Raw genomic sequence first — 25,600 nt, 5'->3', positions numbered from 1 at the left:
ACCTAAACACATTTATATTAATCCTCTCTCTATGCATCACTTTCACTGTTATTCTAACTATGACTTAATTTTCGACACACAGGAACTGCAGTATTTTTTACTGTACTCATTCACAGCCGGAAAATGAACATGAAAACACTAAAGAACGGTCAAGTTTCCACAATTGAATTTGAATAGTTTTATTATAAGGAACAACTTTATTCTTTTATATTTCAAGAAACAGACATTACAAGTATTTCTATAAGCAACGTGTTAGTTTACCCCTCAACAATGTGCTGTATACCTGTGACTGTCGTTTGAAAACACCTTTTATTCATGACTCATGACCTTTTCACCCACGTTGAGTCGTGCCACACATGATGATAATAATAATACATCAAAGGGAAATTGCACACGTTACACATCAAAGTCTCACACCTTTTTTTTTTTTACATAGAAGGGAGAAATGTGTGTAATACAAAGACAGTTGTGGTGTTTTTTAATGAATCGTCTTTATATGTCTGTCCATCATGACTCCCACATACACGGGGAGGAGAGGAATGATCTGTTTACAGGAGTCTTGTAAGGCAATTTGATTACATTTACTCAACATAAATAAAATGGAATGATTTAACGTCCAGTGCTCTTTCCACCAGGTGCTGTTTTGGAAACAAGAGCATTTGTAAGGTTTCATTTGACATTGTAAGCTTGTCCACTGAGACTTAGCACAATCATAACAACCGGAGTCATTGTAGCTCCAAGCTAATCCTTGTTGATGGAGAGACCTGGTGAAGTCAAAGAGATCAGTGTCACATGGATTAGACGAGTGCATGAGTTCTAAGACACCACGAAATGTCAATATGAGCGTGGACAGTAAATAAGACGGTAAATAGAATTAGCGCAGAAACTAAACAGCACTGTAGCGGAGAAGGTATAAGTAAATGAGGTGCTGCGGTGACCTTGGCATTTAGTTTCCTGTCGTGTTTCACCATGACAGACCACACTTAACAACAGACCACACTTAACGACAGACCACACTTAACTTAACTTCCTCATCCTTTTCTTTCAGGGCTGTGTCCGTCAGGTCGGACACCAACAAGGAGAACATCCCATCCAGCAGTGGAAGACATTCTGGAAGCGTGGGGGAGAACACGGTCGGCAGCAGCGCGGACTCACGCGGAGGTCACACGGGTCAAACCCCCAAACCCAGGAAGCCAAAACAGAACCCTACACTGGTGCAGCTCACTGACAACAAGGATGTTCACACTGTGAGTCACACCATCTCTTTCTTCCTCGTCTTAACCTCAATAACGCAGGTTTTTAACGTGTCACATATAAATATGAAGGGCTTTCATCGAACCCCAAGCATCACAGTGTTCACGCTCCACTCACGCACCTGTAATGTAGAAAGACTTTCAAAGCATTCCGCTCAACCCCCATCATCACTGTTTCTGCAAATAATAGCCTGTTGCACTTCACAGGAATCGTTAAATGGAAGCTAAGTCGGAGGATGACAGGAAGCTGTGCAGCTGCGTAAATGCTCCCTGCTATTGTCACTGTACAGAGGGTTGTAATATGCAGCACGCCGCAGTCATTGTGAACCACTTTTTCCTCGAAGCAGTGCGGCTGTAAGGGCCATCCATGACTGTGCAATTATCTGCAGCTTTTATCCACTAAAGAAGACGAGCCACCAGAGAGCAACAAGCCCTTTCAGCGGTTGTCATGGTTACTTAAGTCTGCAAGTGTCTCAAGTCTTTAAGTCTACAAGCAATTGGCATTTGGATCCTGTCAAGCAATTATTCCGTTTCACTAAAGTCCACCTTTAATGTCGACTTTACGATATTGTTAGTCTTGAATATCTGGGTTTGACTAGATTATGTTGCTACAGAAGACACTGAAGGCAGAACATGATGAGACTGAGGTCTCTGAGGTCAGGTGACTCTGCAGTAGATGCAGGTTTTCATCTGCGCTGTAAAACATGACACCCTGGCGAAGTTTGGCAGTCTAGTGGAGTTTTGGAATTGTGACATCACGTGAACGATGCAAGCCCGATCACTGCTTCCATCGTTCAAACAGTGATCTAACAGTATTCAGCTGCTGCGGAGAAAGATGCGAAAGATAAAAGTACATGAAACACTGTCACATTGTCAGTGCTCTGCGAGGTTCTTTCCTCTGTTGTGTTAACGCGCACATAATTATTATTATTATTATTACGAGAGTCACAAGAGGTAAAAACAGAAAGACAGGTTTACCCGTGGTTAAGATCCTGCATATACCCACTGCATTACGCTTAAAGAGGTAAGTGCCTCTAAAATGGATCTGCTGCACATGACAATGAGGTGGTCTTGATTCTGCTGGTGTTCTTTTTAATAGATAAATGAACCAAACTCTCCATCCAGGTTATTTTAAACTCAACACAGCTTCTCAATAGATTTTCTATTAAAAAAATGATATATTTTCATTCAATGAGTTAAATGTACCGCCTTGTGGTAACAGATGTGTCCTCCTGTGCTGTTTATCCTTTTAATCTAAAAAGAATGAAAGTTTTTAACCACTTTTTTCATTCAGTAAGGTGGGTATCTATTGTTGAATGAACTGAATGTTGTGTAGAAAAACATTTGTATTCTTCGTAGTTAGATTTCAGGGGAAAACATGGTTTTGTTATTAGCACTCGGTGTGTATTCCTCTGCTTTTACTTTGATCTAGCAGTGTAGAAAGAATATGTGTGGTGTTGGTGCTGTTGTGATGGACATGTTTCCAATCAGTTTAAGTCCAAACCAAACAAAAAATGTCTAAACCAATTAACAATAAAGAAATATAGTCTGTAAAATAACCTCCATCATCAGTGTGTGTTACTGCAGAGCGTTTCTAAACAATGACAATGTGACAAGGACACGTGTGGCGATGCTTGTCACACATGAACCGACTTCTGTGGGCACTTGAGCTGCATGCAAGCAGATGGATTATTATTCTCATGATTCAAGCTAATGTAAAGATCAGCTGTGTGGTGCTCTGTTTTTGACTGGTGGAAATAGATTTGTTCGGGAAGATAATCTAGATTGCTTGAGCTTTTTATTTATCCTTTGCTCCCTGTGCCAAGCCTTTATGTAACATATAAGATGACATGCAATGACACACACACACATGTATGTGATCTGAATGGCCAGCTAAGTATTGTGCTGAGTGTCTGACTCTGTGTGAATGTGATCAAAGGTCTTCAGGATCTCAAAGCTTTTTATAAAAGATTTGTTTATACACATCCAAGTTCATACACTGCATCTTTCTTCCCTCCTCTGCAGCTTCTAAATGTCCTTTGTTTTAATCCATGACAGCCGTGTGGTTGCCTGTGAATGTCAATTGGTCAATTTACCACTTTAATGTGGACTGAAGTGCCTCGAAACTGGCACAGTTTTATTTAGCACATTACTTATTTTTAATGAGAAACTACCTGTAATATTTTTGACCTATTATTGGCATACTTGTGAGTCTGTAAACCAAGATTAACCTGCTGATACATGTTGATATTACAATGTCAAAAAATGCTAAATAACTTCTCATACAAATATAACACAAAGTACTTCATACACCTACATCCATTTTTGAAACTTGTCCTAAGTCAGCTTTATAGATTATTAACATTTCAAATGTTTGCATCTTTTCCAGGTAAGAGAGTGTGTGGACAGACGACCTGGAGCAAAACACATGGATACATTTCAGAAAGGGTAACTTTCTTAACTTAATCTCTTGTGTGTAATGTGTGATGTGATGTGATGTGGTGGACATTGGTAATTAAATGTTTTAAATGTCTGTGTGGTGTGAGGCATAATGTGCTGTTTATAACACACGTGTGTTGAACCTGATAATGTAATAAAACCTGATAATGTAATAAAACCTGATAATGTAATAAAACCTAATAATGTAATAACTTCCCGATAATGTAATACACTTTTGACCAATAATGTAATAAAGTATTACATTAACAGGAGGTTATTACAGGTTAGTCCTGATAATGTAATAATTCCCCAATATTGTAATAATTTAACAGCAGACCACCCGTTACTTGGGTTCAAGTGGTGATACTGTGTAAGCAAGGCAAGCTCGAGAGCTCTAGCGCCACAAACAGGACAAAGTTGGACATGCATGTATGTACATTAACTTTTGACTTGTTCATCTGTTTTTCACAAACGATGTATCACTGGAACCCTTGGGCCAAGCCGAGTTCAAGGCATCCTTAATGTTTTTTTCGGCCATATTGGATTTTCTGCCATCTTTGATCATCAAGAGAAATCTGAAACGCTCCAAATACAAGGTCCAGTATCAAATGTCAGAATCCTCTGTCCCTGAGCAGAAATGGTTTTCAGTAGCTAATGTAACTAGTGTCACCCGTAGTAAAGAAAAAAGAACTCTGAATCAGTCAGCTAATGCGAAAAGAAAGCTTTTTCTAATTGCAAAAAGTCACTCAGATTCATTCATTTGTTTCTTCTGGAATGACAGTAGCTTTTGATTCTCTCCCAGATGGCAATTGTCAATGTGCAGCTATGGCTGACCAGTTAGCAAGCTTCGGAATCTTTAGGTCATCCACAACTCTTAGACAGGAAATTGTATCTGATTTGGTGGCAAATCCTTTTGGTCTTGATGGCACACCTTTGTTAAACTTTGTTACTGTGCAAAACTGGGATGACTACATTAATATCATGGGTGAGTTGGGAACTTATGGAGATCACATCACTCTCCAGCGAGCTGCTCAAATTTTCCAAGTTCAGTTTTTGGTTGTTTCTACTCTTGCTGTGGATGCTTCCTCAGTTGTCTCACCATCTGGAGAATATAGCGAGGACCACTTTAGTAATTGGTCATATAGCCGAGGGTCATGGAGATCATTATGTCAGCTTAGATGGCCCAATTAGTCAATACATTAAAGGCATTCAGGAGGAGGAGTCTCACAGGATCACATCTAGAAGACGTGTTGAATCGAGTCCAACACATGAACTTGAAGTGAACGCTGGATCTGGATATTCCTGAATATCAAGAGAATTGTTACAATCTTTTCAACCCTGTTACTCCATCACCTCCTGTAACTCCATCACCTGCTGTAACTCCATCACCTCCTGTAAGTCCATCACCTGCTGTTACTCCATCACCTCCTGTAACTCCATCACCTGATGTTACTCCATCACCTGCTGTAAGTCCATCACCTCCTGTAACTCCATCACCTCCTGTAACTCCATCACCTGCTGTTACTCCATCACCTCCTGTAACTCCATCACCTGATGTTACTCCATCACCTGCTGTAACTCCATCACCTGCTGTAACTCCATCACCTCCTGTAACTCCATCACCTGATGTTACTCCATCACCTGCTGTAACTCCATCACCTGATGTTACTCCATCGCCTGCTGTAACTCCATCACCTCCTGTAACTCCATCACCTGCTGTTACTCCATCACCTGCTGTAACTCCATCACCTCCTGTAACTCCATCACCTGCTGTTACTCCATCACCTCCTGTAACTCCATCACCTGCTGTAACTCCATCACCTGATGTTACTCCATCCCCTGCTGTTACTCCATAACCTCCTTCAACACTTCCTGATGAAATGTGGCGACTAATTATCAAGTACACCCTTGAAATGGATATGTGCATGCCGGCAACAATTAATAGGGTCTCTGAACTCTTCAAGTACCTAGCCAGCTCTTTCTTACCATGGATTCATATAAGAGATTCATTGTCTGACAGTCTGGGATTGAATTCAGCAGACGAATGCACAATAAGTATGATGAAGTTATACAAACAATCTGGTCATAACAGTGGTCTGGCTCTAAGACTGAAAGAACTCTTTACCAAGCATTGTCATTGGATGAGAGCATGGCTTGTGACCACGGCCAAGTGCCTTTGAATTTCAAGATGTTGAATGCATTTGTGTGGCATGTTCTGAAGATCATCTGAACGATGTTTTGAGAAGATTACATCAAATGTGTGACGAGAGAAGCCTTTGAAAGGTTATGAATCAAATCAAAGATGGCAGAAAATCCAATATGGCCGAAAAAACATTAAGGATGCGTTGAACTCGGCTTGGCCCAAAGGTTCCAGTGATACATCGTTTGTGAAAAACAGATGAACAAGTCAAAAGTTAATGTACATACATGCATGTCCAACTTTGTCCTGTGGGTGGCGCTAGAGCTCTCGAGCTTGCGTTACTTACACAGTATCACCACTTGAACCCAAGTAACGGGTGTTCTGCTGTTAAATTATTACAATATTGGGGAATTATTACATTATCAGGACCTGCGAAATGAAGGCTAACCTGATAATGTAATAACCTCCTGTTAATGTAATACTTTATTACATTATTGGTCAAAAGTGTATTACATTATTGGGAAATGCACTTTATTACATTATCGGGAAGTTATTACATTATCAGGTTCTACACGCATTATCTGATAAAGACAGCAGACATACACAGTATGAATAAGCAGCGGTTTCCTGTGAGATAAACCTCTGTCTTGCACTCGCTTTGACAGAATCTACTGTAATGGTCAGTTAATAATTATTTACTAAAATCAATCAATAAATAAAAGTGGTAAAACTGTCTTGCTTTTCCAGGAATGACATTTCAAGAAGAGGGGACCGCCGTTCTCCTCCACAGGTAAGATAGCGTTAATGGATCCTCTTCCTATGAGTCTCTCTCTGATACCACTGTCACACCGGAAAGCACCAAGTGTTTGCAGAGAGCACACCAGGGTTCTGAACAGAACTTAGAACCCTGGTGTGCACTCGGCAAACTAGCACACGTTCACACCAGTCAAGCAGAACCATGGTTCCACTGCTCAGTGAGACTGAAAGTAAAGATTTCATCATGCCTCTGTGAGCTCTCCTTCTGTTAATTCAGAAAAGTAGTTTAGTAGCAGTAGCAGTATGATGTCCTTCCTCCTCGCTGATGTTCTATAGCTTACATTGACACAATCACTGATGGCATAGCAGTTCACACAGAACAAACACGTATATTTTGTTTCCCAGTGGAAACCGACTTTGAAGATTCCGACCCAATTTATTTTAGCTGTAAACCTTGACGCCTGGTTCAAAATAGTCTCAGTTAGTATAGTGTTTCTCAGTCCTGGTCCTCAGGGGCCCACTGCCCTGTTTTAGATGTTGCCCTGCTCCAACACACCTGGTTCAAATGGTCAGCTCGTCATCAAGCTCTGCTGCAAACACCTGATAATTAGCCATTCATTTGCATCAGGTGTGTTGTAGCAGGCAGTGGCTCCATAATGACCAGGATTGGGAAACACTCTATTTTGTTTCTCTCCCCGCTCTTGTTCATGTTGCACATAGGACACATTTTGTCACTGCTCAATAGACTCAATCATGATAAAATAGTCCAGTGGTAACATAAGTAACAATGTATCCCTTACAAAATAATCAACAGACAAATAAATAATGACACACTTTGTTAACACACATACACACACACACACACACTTATGGGCGCATTTCCACCGGCTCTACTCTACTCGCCTCGCCTCGGCACGACATGACACGATTAGGTTGCATCTTCACTACAAAAAAGTACCTACTTAACGTGGGCGGAGTCATCACTGCACAGCTGAGTGAAACTGCGGTGACTTTGTTTTATACACGACACAAACCCACCCACACACACACACACACACACACACACAAGTGACTAGTGACTTTACACCACACTTCTGTAGTTGTTGGAGATTAACCCACGTTGCTAGGATTGTTAAGTAGTTTTAAGTGATCTACAGTTCAGCGCTGTTTGGTGTGATTTGTGTGTGGGAGGTCTCTTCCTGTGACGGGACTACTAAAAATAGTACCTGGTACCAGGTACTAGGCTAGTGGAAACGCTACTTAAACCGTGCCGTGCGAAGGCGAGGCGAGTAGAGTCAGTGGAAATGCGCCATTAAAGTGTGTCACAATATGTAAGTGTGTCTTGTTGTATATTTGGTGTCTGTAAATTAGTAACAAAGACAACTTGTGTCTACAACACAAGAAAATAGATAGTGAGGTTTTTAAAGTAACACAGTGTAAACATTGGTAAACGGTATTGTTTGTTACAATTGTTGTAAGATATTATATTATTATATTATTGTGTACAGCATTTTACACAAATATGATTACAATCTTTTATTTTTCAAGATATTAGAAACTAAAACTAGCTGTGGGGAAAAAAAAGAAGCGGTGCTGTGGCTTATGCGATGAAGTAGAATGTTATAGTTCTTTTTGTGGCACTGCCCACGAAACTGGAAGTAACATAGTTTCAATGCAGGCGATGCAGACCTGCTCAGGCTTTGACAGAGGTGACATTCACCCTTCTATAAGCTCATGTCACCATCAAAATAATCTTGGAGACATTATTTTGAGGTTGTATGCAGGTCAAACTGTTGCTCTTTATGTTGAGACAATGGAAACAAACACACATTAGTATTTACTGTCTGCGACGACTGATAGTCTATTGACATGACTTCAGTTTGTGTGTGTGTTTTGAAAGGAGAGAGTAGACCACACGTGTGTGTGCGTGTGTGTGTGTGTGTGTGTGTGTGCGTGTGCTCACATGCATGCATGGGTGTGTCCAGTGTTGTCTGCCTTCTCAGCAAAATGCCCCTTGAATTCCTCCATGTGTTTGCTTGTACACTGTGTATAAGCTGTCCATACATGGCTTAATCATTGTCTAATACAGCTCCCCCAACCACACACACACACACACACAACAGCTGGACCTCTCACGATGATGCAATCACGGCTGTTTAAGTAAATTCAGCGGTTGATTATCCACAGAACAGTGTGTGTGTGTGTGTGTGTGTGTGTGTGCGTGTGTGTGTGTGTACCTATGCTGGCATTACAAGGAGACATTTACAGTGAACTGTAACATCTGCGCCGCTCCTGTTAATCCTCCGTGATTTTGTCTCTGTGAGCATCTTCAAGTGATGACACATTGTTCTCTCCACACTGACGATGGCTCAGTGAAGAGCGGATTGAGATTCTAAGAGAAGCACAGACAGACGAGAGTAAAAGTGAGGAAACAACCCGTGTGATCTTCTATCAGATCGCCATGTTTGGTTCATTTACATGTGAAAAGTGTCAGAAATCAAATCGACGACCTCAACTGTGATTAAAGGGGCAACATGTGATCAAGGGCTGCATCCATACTTAAATCACACGGTGACTATCTGAATATGTGTACTTATGCAGATAGTCTTATCTAAGTAGTCTTACTTATCTTATGCACTGTCTGTATAGGATAAGGTGCAAATTGGCACAACACCAGTATCTAATCACAGTTAAGGTCATTATTACTTACATTAAGTTCCTACCCTACCTTAGAAACAGTAGTGTGTGTGTGTGTGTGTGTGTGTGAGACACACACGGAGCATCCTTGGATCTATGGTGGATTATTGTTATTTCAGCGTGAGTTGTGGCTGTGACAGCAGCACTTTCCCAGTTGTGGTGTCCAATAAAACACTTGAAAGTGCCACGATGTCTGCAGCCTGAATTTCCTGCAGTTGAGGGCACGTTACAATAGAGAATAAACAGCAGTTTAAAAATCATATTCAGATGGCATAAACCACCAAAGATCACTATAATATATAGTACGTGGTGATATTTTCCCACAAAGACATGCTAACCATGTCCACGTGTTCAGCAAGTTTAACTACATGAGTCATTTGGTTCATCCACACAAAGTGATGGACGTATTTGAGAGTTTTGTTTATGTGTGTGCACTGGTTCTGGAGGCTGATTGAGCTGCACCTGTTATTCCCATGGTGTTGTTATGTGAAGGATTACATGTGTGTGTATGTGGGTCTGTGGTATAAGGAGCTCTTAATTGTTGACACGGTAAACTGGTGCGGTATGTTCTTGTTCATGGAGCGGCTGAGTGGGGTCTCAGTGATGGTCAGTGCTACTCAGGGGAAATTTCTGCCATTAGCTGGTAACAGATTGCACTTTCCTCTGATCACATCAGTGATTTCCCGAGCAGCAGCAGCAGCTGATGAGACTTGATAACTCTCTGTTTTTAGCTTCAGCACAAGAACACACACAGACTAACAACAACAAGTTTGCATCATTTACAAAAACACCAATCAAAGGCTGCTGTGACCACACTGAAGCGCACTCCTTCCTGTAAGTCGCCTTTGACATTCATGAGGTTTAGTAGCAGCGTGTTTTTCCTAAAAATAGCCTGGTCCCACGCCCAGACAGAGGAAATGGAACCCCTTGGAAAGAAATTCAGGGACACCCAGTGAAGAACTCAGCCATGCTGCTTCACCATGAACGCACAAAACGCAGAAAAAGTTTGAGATGGAAGGGGAGAGAGGAGAAGCTGGTGCACGTTGGGTGTTATTGTAATGTTTGATTACGTTAACACAAAGCTGATTAGGGTCAGAATTCTGACTTTAATGCCAAAATTCTGAGAAAAAGAATTCATGTTTTTGTTGGCCCTAATACTCATTCCGTTGGTTTGTGCTCCCAGATTGGACATACAGTAAATCCGATGTGTATCCATAAGTTGATGACAGTAGTCTTTTTCCATCTAGAGAAAACTTCTACCAACACAAAGAACCGGATGAGATACATGCTGCTGTAAATTAAGTGTAGGAAATGGGACAAGTGGGAGTCGCAAACAGTCTAAAAGTCCATTTTCTCACCAGGAAATAGGGACCATCCGTTTCAAAGATCTTCTGGGACCAAAATGGTTGAAGTGACTACTGCTTTGGTGCTTGTGTTAAAGTGTTTGTTTTATTGCACATAGCAAGTCTTGTGAGAGTCATTATCGGGAGTGTGAAGCCAACGCGAGAAGGAAATCACGGCACGGCAGCTTCAGCATACAGGACATTATAAGATGGAACATCAAGTGGTTTATAGTGCTAGTCTATCTATAAATGTAAGGAACGTACAACTGTCCAACAGGCCGGTGACTTATTTAGTGCACCAGTGTGTGCAGTGCCAACTCTGGATGTGTTTGTATGAGAAATGCAAGACATATTGGTCTGTATGTCAGTGTATTTGTGTGTGTTTTTTAACTTTATATCCGTTAATTGATTTTTACAACACCAAGTTTGATGGCACCAGGATTGGGATTGCTGTCTTGTCTCATGTGGGTTCCTTGTTAGGCTTCACAGGGCACAGCAAATGACATTGATGAGGCATTTATGACAAATGCACACAATAAAATAAAGGCTAACTTGTAGAACCAAAAAAATTTTTCCTCATGTTCACATTTCATAGAGTTTTTTTCGCCCCAGAGCTTAAAGCAGACACGGGTTGAGCAGATAAAATTAAAATGGTCCATTAAGTTGAGTAGAATTGTGTATTTCTATGGATTTAAAGGGTGGTGGAAACAACAAAATATTGAACATAAGCCTCTTTGTTTTTAGATAATTAAATGCTAACGCTACGTTACATACTGTATCTTGAACGAGTGATGAGAGAGTGAGGCGATGTAATAGCATAACAGCAGCTCCATGAAACTGATTCATTATGTTAGAAGATAGAATAGTTGTCATTTCATAGTGCATTTAGATCGAAACAGTCTATGTATTTTTACTTTTTAACCATTTACTGACTGTAATTGGTTCATTTTGAAACAGTAGTCTAATGTCTGTGTACTAATCCTGTCTATTTTTTTGTTAAATCACTGTATTTTATTTACAAAAGTCTCTTGTTGTTGGTGCCAGGACTGACTGAGTGTGAAGAGTTGTAATTCCACAGTTTAACACAGAGTGTGTGTGTGTGTCAGTGAGCCTACGTGTACTGCCTCACGTGTCTGGTTTTTTTTTTTATGTCCTCGTTGTCTTTCTGTCTCTCCTTCCCCCGTCCCCCGTCCCCTCCCCTCCCTCCCTTCTCTCCTCTCTCGTTTCTGTGGAGCAAACACGTCCAGCTCCACTCGCGGGTGGGGGCCATGGCAGGGTCTGGTCGAACACGTCTGTCAGTCAAGAGCGCGAGCGTGGCGGGCTTCCGTCGGAAGTAGGGAGAGGAAAATAAGCGGGCGGGAGGGAGCAAGGGAGGGGTTGAGGAATGGTGGGCGGAGCCACCGCTCCCTTGTTCTCCCACACACAGATGGGCGGATGTTTTGACCAGACACGGCGGCCAATGGCGAGCAGGGAGCGGCCTCCTCTGTGAGGGCGGGGCCAATGGGAGCGAGTGTGTGACTCAACTTAAAGAGTGTGTCGACGGGCTGCCCGTCATTGTTGAGAGCTGTTTTCTTTTCTCTCATGGTTGTCCAGACGCTAAGGATGAAGATCCAGGACTCGCCTGTCACTTGTGACACGGGGAGGGTCAGTGGAGGTGTAGGTGGTGGAGGAGGAGGAGGAGGAGGAGAGGCTCGAGACTCGGACTGCGAGAGGTCGAGCTGTGAGGATGTTCCTCGCCTGGACCTGACGACACTGACCGAGGAGACTGACAACTGGGGAGGTGAGACTGAAGCTGCCGTCTTCAATGTTGTTTGCTTGCAGCGATTTAACATATACATATGTATTACTACTATCAGGAATGCACACACACACACACACACATGCACACACCCTCCACCACCCTGCTCTGCACATGGCTGTGTGAGAAGCAGCTGCACACCCTTTGCTCCTCCTCTCCTTCCTCCTGATGCAACTCTTTTTTTTTTGCTTCTCCTGCAAGATTTATTTGGAAAAAAAAGGATCCTCTTAAGTTCTAGCCACTAATATGTGGAAGAGATGCCTGGATCTGTGTGTTTGTGCTCGGCTGGCAAGACAAGGCAGCACTGCAGTGCAGTACATTTGTTGTTGTTGTTGTTGTTGTTGTTGTTGGAAACCACATGAAATCCTTGAGTCCTTAATTCATTTGAGGTCGTGGCTTCTCCTGTGGCTTTATTTAGGAAGCAAACGGTGGGGATTTGACCAGGATGTGTCACTTATTTTTGCAGTTTGTGTGACTGAATGAAGGATGATTCAGAACATTAACCTCTCAGTATACAGTACAAGAGGGTCGCCCGTGACCAAGAAGGAAAGGAATTGGGCTCCAGGGTTAAGGGCTGTGGTGCCCCTGAGCAAGGCACCCAAATTGGCGCAGATAATGCAAAAAATGACTAATTCTATTCCTAAAAAAGACGTAAACATAAAGATATTCATTGTCCCAACCTATGTTGTGTATGTTTACATAGATAATAGAAGAATTAACAGAAGAAGAAACATAATTATGAAATAGTGCCTTTTGCGAGTTTTTAACTGCAACCGTACACATTTCGATTAATAGTCTTTTACTTAAATTGAAACAACTTATCTGCTTATACGACTTGTGTGCTGATGCATTTATCATCTAGCTATAACCAACCATTTCAAAACATTTGCAGCATATTTAGGGTTTACAGATTGTGTTAAATGTAACTTTTTCTGCAGTGTCGGTTCATTGTGATGCCGTGTGTATTGTATGGGCTCGTCCCGAGAAACCACATGAGAACATTGAGTCCTTAGTTCATCTGTGGTTGTGGCTTCTCCTGTGGTTTTGTACAAGAAGTGAACAGTGCCCATCTAATTAGGATGTGAGTGACACTCATTTGGCAATTTGTGTGACTGAGTTGTTTGCAGACTCCACTGCTGCTGTACTTCCCAGTCTAAGGCTGAAGCGCTTAGGGCACATGTTGATAATGACCTGACACATATATATATATATATATATATATATATATATATATGCTCTGGCATTCATTTGATGTTTTTTCCATTTTTAAAAAGTCAGTTCAAACTTAGTGACAGTGATGCATGTGTGCACGTGCAGTCAATACCAGCTTTGAACCAGGTCAAATTTAAATGCAACTTAACAGAGTTGTTCAGAACTGGCCAACAAGCATTGCATTATTGATATTCTACTCCAACTCCCTTTTTGCTGTCAGACCTCCTTTTGAGGTTGTTATTATTAATTTGTTTGCTTTAGCTGCGCTGGCTTTTGTGCAGAAATGATTTTTTTTTATTTTTTTTGCACAATCGCTGTGTGCTGAGACGGTGATTGTTTTCTTATGATATTGCAACACTGAGGAAGTAGGTGGAGATTTCTTTTCTGAGCAGAGAAAGCCAAGACGCTTTCTCCGAACTGTACTGGAATGATAACCAACAGGTTGATTAGTGCGGTCAAATACAGTAGTGTAGGGACACGCTGCAGCAAGCGCCGACTCCTCTCCTGCTGCAAACACTGGTCCTCGTTCCCACCCCCACACTTCTCTTTCCTGTTTGATGTAGCAGACAGAGCAACATTGTTTCATGCAATAAATCTCCCAGCTTCAGCAGCCTCGTGTTTGAAGCATTCTCATGCCGTCAGATGCTTTGTGGAGCTCTCTAGTGGCCAAAGGTGATGCAGAGGTCTTGGTGATGTTGCAGTATTCGTTGTGTAGAATATTGCATAAAGTGTTACTCTGGTGTGTTGCATTGTGTTTGAGTTCAGTATAAAGTGTCTCTCACTGTGTTTACTCATCATTTAAATGTTGTTTACATTTAGGGAGGATGTAGAAGAGGTGGATTGTTTGTTTATTAAGTCTACCCCTCCAGTTTCTTTTTTATATTAACATCAAAATATGCTTCTTGGTGTCGCTTCTTAAACCTCCTTCCTGCACATTCTGTCCTGGACACATACTGTAGCTCAGTTCATGGCAGCAATGACGCCACAGGGACGCTCACATGCGCAGTATCTCCTCATGAGCGGGGCTTAAAGCACGAGCTGCAACTGTTAACATGTACTTGAGAGTGAACTTGTGATTCTCTCTTCGCTGGTAACGTCTCAGAAAATAAAGCAAAATAGTGATTTTATTCCCAGGCAAAAATAGCCAGAATTGATCAGCATTTAATAAAAAGTACAGTACAGTGGTTTGTAAGCAGAGCTACTGGATGTTTGCCCACTGTACTATAAACAGTCGGATGAGCGCATCAGGGCTGTGAGAACATTGTGCCAGTACAATTTGTGCCAATATCTATCGTTGGTGACCTGACACTTGCTGCTGCTCTGGCCTCGTCTGTCCAACAGAGGTGCCGGAGAGACACAGAATGGACATGGACACGTTAGACATGAGTTAGTGTGATGGGATTGTGATTCATCGCTTTAATGTGACACTCCTTCATCTTAGTCTTATCTTTCTCTTCTCCCCTTTGTTCTTCCAGATTCTTCATACTATAACACCCCTTTCCTTGACTTTAAATCCATTTTCCATTCGAGTTGTTGTGATGGTAAGTGGAGTTTGTGGTGTGAGGTTTGCTATAGAGGAGCTAATGACCGATATATGTTGCAGAAATGTAATTTTGTTTGTGTGCTTGTTAGATTTTCCCCCGTCTCATAATATGTAACACAAATTCTGCACAACATTGCTTATCCTACACATTAATTGAACAGGTCTTTCACTCTTACACATAACATGATGAATTCGAATAAAAGTAGCCTGTTATGGAAAGAAAATCAGGCTGATAAATCAGTCAACCTTTAATGTTAAGTGTTATGTTACATCACAAAGAAAGAAGGGCCTGTCTAAATGACCTTCTCTTCTGCATGGCAACATGCTTGAATGGTCTGGAACACTGCGGCTGAGTGTCTCACACACACACACACACACACACACCAACCTTTAGAGACACTGGCATGTTTTCTGTTTCATGAGTCCAGTTAATCCTCAGCCGTCAGTGAGCAGTTGATTTAACGGATTCATTTAAGAATGTCGTGGAGCGTTACTGCTCAGTCTGACGGAGATCATAAACCTCACAATGAAGACATGGAGTGTGATGAAGAGTTTCACCTGCTGCTGTGAACGAGCTTAAACATGCCTGCGAGCTGCTACTTGATAAACTGCACGTACTGCACCTGCAGGAGTTCCAGCTGCAATTTGAGCCACGTCGCTTCCCGTACACGCCGACTCGCCGCGGCGTAGAACAACACGCATGTGCTGCGTGAGACTGGGTGTGCATGTTTTCTGTTACCGCGAGTGTTGACACTGACAGTTGGTTTCCTTGAGAGTGTGTTTTCTTGTCCTCCCGTGATTTCTCCCACCGTAGCCGCTCTGCAGCGTGTTTCTAGAGTGTGTTGACACCAGATATCGATGCTTTCTCTCCTCTTTCCATGAAAATGTGAAGCGTTATGTCTCTCGCCGAGTTGCACACATTTGCCCTCCCTGCGGTGATTCCCCTTATTACAACAATGAACTCTCTCATGCACAAGTGCTTGAACAGCCTTGTCATCATGGCGTGCCTCTCGCCGTGCAGGGTGGAAACCAAATCTCAGACTCCTTTATTGTACCTCCTTGACATGAGTTGTGCACTGACATTATCCCACAGAGAACCCGGCTTTTATTAATAGCCCAGGCATTGTCAGGGGTTCCTGCTTGACTGTTTTCCCCAGACATAATTATTGCCAGAGCAGAGGCTGTAACCAGGGGAGTGTGGGTGTGTGTCGTACTCTTATCTGGGACTGTTGAGCCTCAGAGGAAGGTCGTTGTTGTTGTTGTTGGTTTTTTTCCTGCACAATTTTAGAAAGAGCAGCTTTATCATGTCCAGTGATTTTTTTTTTTTTACAGCACCACAGAGGATCCCAGATAATGTCTGACGAGCACTCACTGCAGATCTATGGAAAACAAGCACCACTTAAAGAAATATAGAGCTGCAACTAGCGATTATTTTCAAAATCGATTAATCTGTCGATTATTTTCTCGATTCATCGTTTGGTCCATAAAATATCAGAAAACCTAAAAAAATGTTGACCGGTGTTCATCAAACCAAAATGATTCACTTTGAATGATTTCTTTGTCATTCAGAGCAAAGAAATGAAGAAAATATTCACATTTAAGAAGTTTAAACAATCAGAAATCTTGTTTTAATCATGAAAAACGCTTCAAACCCATTAATTGATTATCATAATAGTTGTCGATTAATAATCGATTCATCGATTAGTTGTTTCAGTTCTAGATAAATATGATAAAAGTAAAAAAAAAATGGTGTATTTGCTGTGACTGTACCAGGGTGAGCTTGTTATTGTTTGCTTGGTGTCTTTGTGTTTACTTTTCTCTTTGACACGTTTTAACTCAAAGTGTGTATTTGTGTGTGTGTGTGTGTGTGTGTGTGTTCCTCAGAACCTGTTCCAGCGTACTCATCGCTGCAGAGGGAGAGCATGGACCGCGAGGAAGCTCGTCTGTCTCCTCACGCCGGCGGACGACTGATCAGCCAGCTGCTGGAGGAAGACAGCGACCCGATGGTGTCGCCTCGCTTCTACGCCTATGGACACAGCCAGCAGTACCTGGACGACACTGAAGTGCCTCCCTCGCCTCCAAACGCGCATTCTTTCATCAGGTAAGACACTCGTTATTATTATGGACGTGGTTGTTGTTTGTGGAGTAGAGAGAAGGTGACGCTAACGACGTCGCTTCATCTTTGCAGTCGCAGGCGAAGTTCATCGCTCGGCTCGTGCGACGACGAGAAAGAGGAGCTGACGACGGCTCAGCTCACGAAGAGGATTCACGTCCTGAAGAAAAAGATCCACAGATTTGAAGAGCGGTTTGAAGAGGAGCGAAAATACAGGGTAAGACGTGAAACCAGCTCCTTTATCATGAGGAGAAAGAACTCATTGTCTGAAGAGAGAGGGAAGATTCATTAATATACAAAATCCATCTCTGCTCTTGTTTATTTGTGATATACGTCACATTTATGTCCAAAGGCAACAGTTTATTACTGCGACAGTCACAAGAAGATCAGATTTTTACTGTGTTTTCTGTCTGTACTTTGTTTTCTTGCCACACAGCCCTCCCACTGTGATAAAGTTGCAAACCCGGAAGTGCTGCGGTGGGTGAATGAACTGGCCAGATTTCGTAAGGAGCTCAAAGGTAAGACGAATCAAAAATCACAATCATTGAAATTAAAAGCAGTGAAGCTCACGTGTAGTTTTTTACTAAAACATGAACAGAACACAAGCTGATGAAGTCTGAGGAGGATCTGCCGCCTCTGACCCGTCAGCGCAGCAACACGCTGCCCAAAAGCTTCGGCTCTCAGCTGGAGAAGAAGCCTCAGCAGGAGAAGGTGCCCAAGCCGCCGGTGGAGTCCACGCTGGAGGCCATTCTGAAGAAGCTGCAGGAGAAGAGGGAGGAGGTGAACCGACCCGAGGACATCAAGGTACATGTGTGTGTTTGTCACCTGCTCAGGACCTGGCTTACATTTAGATTGTGGTCAGGGTTAATGTTAGGGCGTGCGTGAGTGTGTTCAGGATGTTTAAGGGCATATATGGTGTTATATACAGCTGACGCTGTAAATCAAGTGAGAAGTTAAGTCGGCTTATTTCCCCCTGGTGGACGAGTCGCCCCCTGGTGTCTACTCGCTGTATTCTCTAACTACTTGGTTAGCTTCAACTGTGCACTTCTGTACAGTCTATGTTTGCAACTGACAAGAAAACTGATTTCATTTAAAAAAAAACATGTAGACTCACTTCCTTTCCACTTTCCTGACAGGATATGACACGGGAGCAGATCGGAGCAGAGAAGGTGGCGCTACAGAAGGCGCTCCTCTACTATGAGAGCATACACGGCCGACCTGTAAGTCACGTCCACACACACACACACACACACACACACACAGACACACAGTGCACTGACATCTTGTTTACTGCGTATGATCGTGATCCAGAACAGAACCAAAGTGACGCGCTCTCTGTTTGTCCGAGCAAATCCAATTGCAGTAATCGTGTTGTGTCCTCTCCCGAATGGTATTGTTGTACATCAGGAAATGCAGCCGACCTTTCTGTCACCCCCGTCCCTGCCCACTGCTTTGTGTTTAATGACCTCCTCGCTGCAGGGGAAAGAAACCAATCCCCTGCTAACAAGATGTTTTTTCTGACTTCAGGTCACCAAGAGCGAGAGGCAAATCATGAAACCACTTTATGACAGATATCGCCTGGTCAAGCAGATCCTGTGCAGAGCCTCCACCATCCCTGTCATTGTAAGTAACTCGTCTAAACCTCCTTCCTCATCCTCTTCCTCAGCTGTTTTGTTTTGTTAGTGCTGCTGCTGCTGATCATCCAGCAGCAGCAGCAGCAGCAGAGTCCACGCGACTGCAGACACTGTGGTGGCTTTCAGAACTTGTTGGGCAGCCCGTGGCCAAGTGGAAAGGGAACTTGACTTGTAACCCGAAGGTCACCGGTTCAAATCCCCACTTTTTGGGTACCCCTGAGCAAGGTACCCAATTCACAATGCTCCCCGGGCGCTACTCAGTGTGGCAGCCCACTGCTCCTAATTCTAGGATGGGTCAAAATGCAGAGGAATACTTTCCCTAAGGGGATTAATAAAATTAAACTTTAAAAAAAAAAAAACTTTAACTGCCACGGGGTCGTGCCACAGTCGTGTTTATCCATCGATGTGAGCTCTAAGTCCAGCTTTAGTTGCTCGGTTGGTCATGTGTGTTGGTGAAGAAGCTCACGAGTGGCTGTGTTTATAGGAGGTGACAACATGAACAGGCGAGGAGTCAAGGAGAGGTCAGCAAGTGTAACAAAAACAAACGTGGTAAAACTCTCCTTCACCGACCGTGTCACAGACGACACGTTTGTGTGGAAAGTGCACTGCGATGTTTACTGAAACAGTTTGTGAAAGCTGAGCAGTTGCACGTTAAAGCCAACATGTGGTTATTATGGTCATGTCACTCGCGCTGTTGCAGGAAGCCACAGAATCAGAAGAGTTTTTTAAATGTTATTGTGAATAGGTTTCATACTGTTCAAAATTCAAATTCAACAACTGCAGTGTTTTTTTCTAAATTAAACTTCTTCATTTTAAATAGTTAATATGCTATTTTAACATGCAGCAAGTTGTAAATAACTGCCACATGTTGAAAGCAATTCTGGAAAAATGGGTGAAAACAAAAGTCCAGCGAACATTTTGAGGGTGAGGTGTAAAAACAAAAGTGCACAGTATATGCAATAGGCATTTTCATTACGTAAGATTTGATCTGCATGATGCACCAACATTATTTAAATGACTACCTCTAATCCCCAGCATGCAGGCGGGGAGCAGTGCTGTAGATTATTCTGTACAACAGAAGTTATTCAGCATTTTTATCATCTAAGTCAAATAAGGTTGCAGTGAGTTGCAGGGTCAATCGCACCTTTTTAGCGTCGATGGCATTTAAACCTTCTTTGGAGGAAAGGTTGTTCCGCTGTTAAAGAAGGATGAGTTGGTGAGAAGTGCACGGGGGCGTGGCGTACTCTGGCTTAACGCCTCCTTCTTAACCGTCACCACAGGGTTCTCCCTCCAGCAAGCGCAGAGGGCCCCTCCTTCCGCCCATTATCGAGGGCGAAACCTCGCTCTTCTTCGACGATATCAAGGTGAAGAGCTGCTGCTGCTTCAAATAATCAGTCGCCAGCTCCCCCCTCCTCCACCTGACCCTTATGTACTGTATTACCATGGACTCCTCTAATGAGCCTGATTGCTGCCTGTTGATTGGTTAGTTGCCTGTTTCCTGCCACCAGCATCTGTAGAAACTCTGAATCAGTGGCTGACAGGACATGATGTCTGAATCTTGATGAAAGCATAGACACGTAGAGAAACAAAGAGTCAATCTGGGTCTTATTTGAACAGCTTTGGTCATCGTTTCTGTTGAATAACTTGTGTCCAGTCGGTCGATGTCTGGGATTGATTTCAGATTTCAAGTTAGTTGAGTGACGTTTTTATTTGGATTAAAGTTACGTACACATGTTCATGTTTAGGAGAATGAAAAATGATCAACACGATCGTGTGAGGCTGTGAATTAATCAGCTCCCGGCTCATTCCGTCAGTAATAACGAGAGAAAGCGATGGTCAAAGCTTCAAAATCAAGGCCCATGTTGCAGTGAACCACAATGATCCTGCAAGTGACTTTCACCTTTAATCAAAATGCTCTCCGTGTGTTTAATGAGATGTTTATGGCTGGTGTAAATGCACTAGTTTGATGTTCAGTGGACTGTGTGTCCTCCCGTCGACCACTCTCATTACATCCATATATATATATATCTTTATATACTAATGAGTATTGACATGAATCACGAACGTCGAGCGTTGTGCTGTGATGATTTATAACCACTGATGACTAACACATGCATGCATGACCCTCATGCACCGGCGCGTCTGAGGCGCCGCCACTCACCTCTCGTTGCCTCCCGCAGGAAGAGGAGGACGGCTCCGAGGACGACGGAGACTCAAAGACCCAGTTCACCGTGACCGTCCGGCCTGACCTCAGCATGCTCAGCTTCCTGGACCACTTGGACGAGGAGGTGGACGGTTTCATTTCCCCCGTGGATGACCTCTCTCCGTCCAAACACGCCATCGACATGAGGCTGTCCAACCTCCACTCTGCAACCATGTGAGTTACTGAAGAGAGTTCAGATCACTGAAGTTAATATTTGTAGATGAATATTTTAAAGTTTGTAAAACACCATTAAACTAGCTATTTATGGTTGAGACTACTGTATTTTAAATGTTAAAATACTTAACTACTACTACTTTCATTAAAGAGGCATTTCTTCTTTTGTCATATTTTTATTTTATTAAGTAAAAGTAAAAGTTTATTTCATAGTTCACAAAGAAATTATTAGTAGAATTGTTTGAAACAGGAGTTTTCATGTTCTCCCGTGTGTGCGTACGTGCAGATGTGAGGATTAGGCAAATTAAATGGATGGTTGTGTGTGTGTGTGTGTGTGTGTGTTTGTGTGTCCCTGTGATGGACTGGTGATCTGCCCAGGGTGTACCCGGCATTTCACCCTATGCCAGCTGGGATTGGCCCCCGCGATGAATGGATGGATGAATGTATTTAAGCCGTTTATTCACATTTATTTAAATACTTCCATTCTTTCTCTTCCAGAGAGGAACTTGTGGAGCAGCTCCAGGAAGCCAGAGAGGAGAAGAAGAGAATCCGCAAAAACCTGAAGGAGTTTGAGGACCAGTTCTTCAGACAAAACGGAAGGTAAAAGGAGAGATTAGGCAGCATAAACAAAACAAATTTAACCGTCTCGCCACTTCTTAATAACATTCGTGTACTGCTCCCATAGAAATGTGCAGAAGGAGGACCGCTCCCCTTTGGCAGGAGAGTACACCGAATACAAGCACATTAAAGCCAAGCTGCGGCTGCTGGAAGTCCTCATCAGCAAAAGAGACTCGACCAAGTTCATCTGAGGGAACCAATGACAGGACTGTTGCTTAGTTTTCTGGAGGTACAGTCAGTCACATCTCAACCTGCAGGAGGAGAGAGCCGACACTGACTCTGCCTCAGGTCGTCAGCTGTGCTGCTCATGACTGTAGCTGGAGAAGCAGCAGCAGCAGCAGCAGCAGCAGCAGCAGCAGCAGCAGCTGGGTTTTCCCCCTGGACGCCCGCAGAGAGACAACAAACCACGCCTGATTATAGCCACTCAAACGTCTCCGGCATCACTTGACAGGTTTTCTTTAGACGTTCACAAGAGGACATAAGATGTCTCTTCCTGACTGAAGCATGGAGCGCACAAATAACCTGAATCACACTTATACTGCTAATAATTTATTTTATTCTCTTGAATGCGTTCATGAGAACTGAAGTTATTTTTTTTTTTCCGCGTTACGCTTTAATGTAGAAAGTCTTTAAAAAAATATATATATAACTTGTAAGTAAAATAATGGATGAATGAAATCACTGCTATTTTTTAAAGAAGGATTCTGTGATCAAAATGTTGAGTGTTTTTTTGTAAGGGAGATGTTACTATTTGTAGAACTTTCAATCAGCTGGACAGTGTTGACTAAAACGATTGCTTTCACTGTTCGAGTCCTGACTTGGTCAGCTCGTTAAAAAGAAGTGGTTTTCTAATTCTAATAGAATCAAAAGACACAAACTGAACCAAACCTGCTCGAATGTTCATTTGATTGGATAAAACGACGGCCCGTGTATTTCCCCCTGTACCTGACTCGGCACACGACTGTATATTTTATGCATTTAATGTCCTTTTCCTGCCCTTTAACTTTGACTTTAAGTCAAATGGGCAATTAAATGTCTTTGGGAATCACTGGCGTGTTTGCGTTGACACTCCGGCTTCGGCTCTGTGTTTCCTTCTCGTCCGTCCTCCGATCAGTTTGTTCTTTTGTAAATATGGATCAATGTGTATGTTTACATTTCTGTGAGCGAGTACTTTTTCCTGTCTTTCTCCAAAATGGATGATTATCAGTGTGAATTTTGTTTTTACTGAATTTAAACACTGTCAAGGCTTAATGAGTTTTGAGTGTGTACATTTTAGTACATAAATTGTATTTGTATTTTGTATCATGAATGAAATCATATTTTTACTGAACTTTGGACTGTGTAGTTTTCCTTTTGTGTGAATACACTGACGGTTCTTTCTGATTATGAACCAGTTTGTGGTTAATAATCGTAATAGTCCAGTTTGTAAATATGGAAACCCGAGGAGAAGAGGAAGTCAGAAACCTGACACTTTTTACACTTACAGAGGTCAACCACTGCTTTTAAAGGAGACAATCAGGAAACACATTTGTACACTGTATTGTTTAATTTAAACAAAAACAAAATTGTGGCTGGAACAGAGAACATGGTGTAGATTTGGTACAATAATATGCAAAAAAAAAGAAAAAGAAAAGCCTTTTTCCCCTTCTAAAGATTAGAGGGCAGCACAAACTGTTGCATAGGATTGAATTCTGCGGGAGATAATCAGCTTTAATGAGACACATACAGACTGAAGTCACAGGGAAGAGCCTTCATTACCTTTATGGGCTGTTTCAGGTTGTTATTGATGAGGCAACAGTGACTGAAGTGAATGAAAGACAGAATCAGGTTTGACTGTAGAAACAAAAACACAGCGAGTGACAGTTGATCATCTGATATCAACTATGTTACCTGCACTGCCACGCTTTCATAACCTGCACCGATGATAAGAACGGGGACGTCTTTCAGGGTGGAGACACATGATGAGAGGATTGATCTGACACTAACAAGAGGCAACAAAACCAACAACAGTGCCTTTAAAGTGAAGTGGTCACTACGTTACATGTGATGTTTGTGAACGGAAACAACAAACGAGATAATCACACAACAGTTTCTCCTTTTCCTGGGAGTTTTGTACCTGACAGTTTCCGTCGCTCTCGACAGCCTCAAGTCATCACACACTTTTCTGTGTGATCTTTAAATATTTTGATGTTTTTATGAGAGAGAAAGAAAAAAAAGTACTCCTTTACAATCAAGAGTCCTGCATAAGTCAAAGTATTCAAGTATATTCAGGAATATGTACTTAATAGAACAATGATTCTTTTTTTTTTTAGTTGCAGTGGAATTTGTTTCTTAAACAAATGTACACACTGTTATACATTTATTGTATTTGGCTGTAATTTATTGATTGGTAAAACTGCTATAAAGGTCAAATAAAGCAGCTACTCATTGAATATGACAGCTGATTTTGTTTTTTTAGATTACAGGTGAATACAGTTTATGTGAAGATTTGTCCAATTAATCTTCAACACAGTCATACTGTTTCATTTCTAATATTGTATACCTCTCGTGTGTAATCTTGTGTCATTATTAGTCTAAAAATGGGATTTGTATATTCGTCAAATCCACATTTAATGTATTTATTTTACTGTCAAGGTAACTTGAAGTGTGGTACTCGTCACTGAGTCGGCAGGAGAGGTTTTCTTGTGGGGCCAAATACAACTGCATGGCGGACCAAATGTGGCCCGGGGGCCTTGAGTTTGACACCTGAGTCAAGAGGGGAAAGTGTACAAGTAGCTACAGCTAACAGGTAAACGTACGTCACCACTGCTTTGTAGACGTGATGATGGCAGCACCATGTGAACTGCTACTAAAGTCATGTATGAGACAACGTCATAATACACAAGGTGGTTGGAATACAGAAATGAACTTCCTCATTATCTCAGTACAAAGTCCCAGCCAAGAGAGTGTTGCATATAATCCACTGTACAAACGTTCCATTTTTACACGGGATGATTGAAAAAAAAAAAAACACACATAAGTAATAACTAAGTGAATTCTGACTCTGAGTCAAAAGAACAAACTGTGACAGTGCTCATCCAACATTTATACTAACTAAATAAGTTGAAGCCAGTTTTACGTGCTGACAAAGTGGCACAAAATGGAAAGAAATAACACAAAAGAACACAGCACTGGGACAAGTGTGTGTGTCTGTGTGTGTGTGACTTCTCAAACCAACTCTCCACCACAAAGCGAACACACATAATTCCCTAAATGTCATATTTTTTCCCTTCACACGACAACATCCAGTAAAAAAACCCATGGAAGGTTGTGCTGTAGAAGGCAACAGTGTTTGCTTCTACCAACCACAGCTGTAAATATTGTATTCAAAGAGTTCTTTACACGCACAAACACACGCACACGCACGTTGTATATACATACATAGTACTCTGTCAAAAAATAACCACTTTATTTCATAAATTATACCACACAACAACAAAAAAAGCAGATTTATCTCAAGGTAACAACATAAACCTTTAGAAGTGAAAAATAGAATTTAATGAATTGAATATAAAATACACAGCTTTGCAGAAAGAGAGAGAGAGAGAGAAAAAAAAAGACAGATAAATTAAACTACACATCATCAAAGTCAGAGTTTCTCAACCTGCTGTGGCCTTTGATTTTTCGGTCATCGTTGT

The 25,600-nt window shown here is 42.1% G+C and overlaps 1 protein-coding gene across 5 annotated transcripts in view; it reads left to right on the top strand.

Moving 5' to 3' along the window:
• The window catches only part of fam13a (family with sequence similarity 13 member A), a 56,282-nt gene extending 32,794 nt beyond the window's left edge, over positions 1-23,488 (top strand). For 2 of the 5 annotated variants that reach the window (XM_058641563.1, XM_058641566.1), the window contains 15 exons: positions 1,049-1,247; positions 3,643-3,701; positions 6,580-6,622; positions 12,222-12,408; positions 15,114-15,179; positions 17,066-17,282; positions 17,370-17,511; positions 17,731-17,812; positions 17,893-18,098; positions 18,431-18,514; positions 18,822-18,917; positions 20,209-20,292; positions 21,109-21,305; positions 21,804-21,905; positions 21,991-23,488. In XM_058641563.1, coding sequence (XP_058497546.1) covers positions 1,049-1,247; positions 3,643-3,701; positions 6,580-6,622; positions 12,222-12,408; positions 15,114-15,179; positions 17,066-17,282; positions 17,370-17,511; positions 17,731-17,812; positions 17,893-18,098; positions 18,431-18,514; positions 18,822-18,917; positions 20,209-20,292; positions 21,109-21,305; positions 21,804-21,905; positions 21,991-22,114 — 1,888 coding nt within the window. In that variant the 3' untranslated portion in view covers positions 22,115-23,488. The remainder of the gene's footprint in view (positions 1-1,048; positions 1,248-3,642; positions 3,702-6,579; positions 6,623-12,221; positions 12,409-15,113; positions 15,180-17,065; positions 17,283-17,369; positions 17,512-17,730; positions 17,813-17,892; positions 18,099-18,430; positions 18,515-18,821; positions 18,918-20,208; positions 20,293-21,108; positions 21,306-21,803; positions 21,906-21,990) is intronic. The other 3 variants (XM_058641564.1, XM_058641565.1, XM_058641567.1) reach the window with 3 other exon arrangements.
• Positions 23,489-25,600: the final 2,112 nt, after the last annotated feature.

This window comes from Solea solea, chromosome 10, assembly GCF_958295425.1.
Source record: "Solea solea chromosome 10, fSolSol10.1, whole genome shotgun sequence".
Classification (NCBI taxonomy): Eukaryota; Metazoa; Chordata; class Actinopteri; order Pleuronectiformes; family Soleidae; genus Solea; species Solea solea.
Note: the sequence above shows the minus strand (reverse complement) of the source record. Positions and strands in the feature narration are given on the sequence as shown.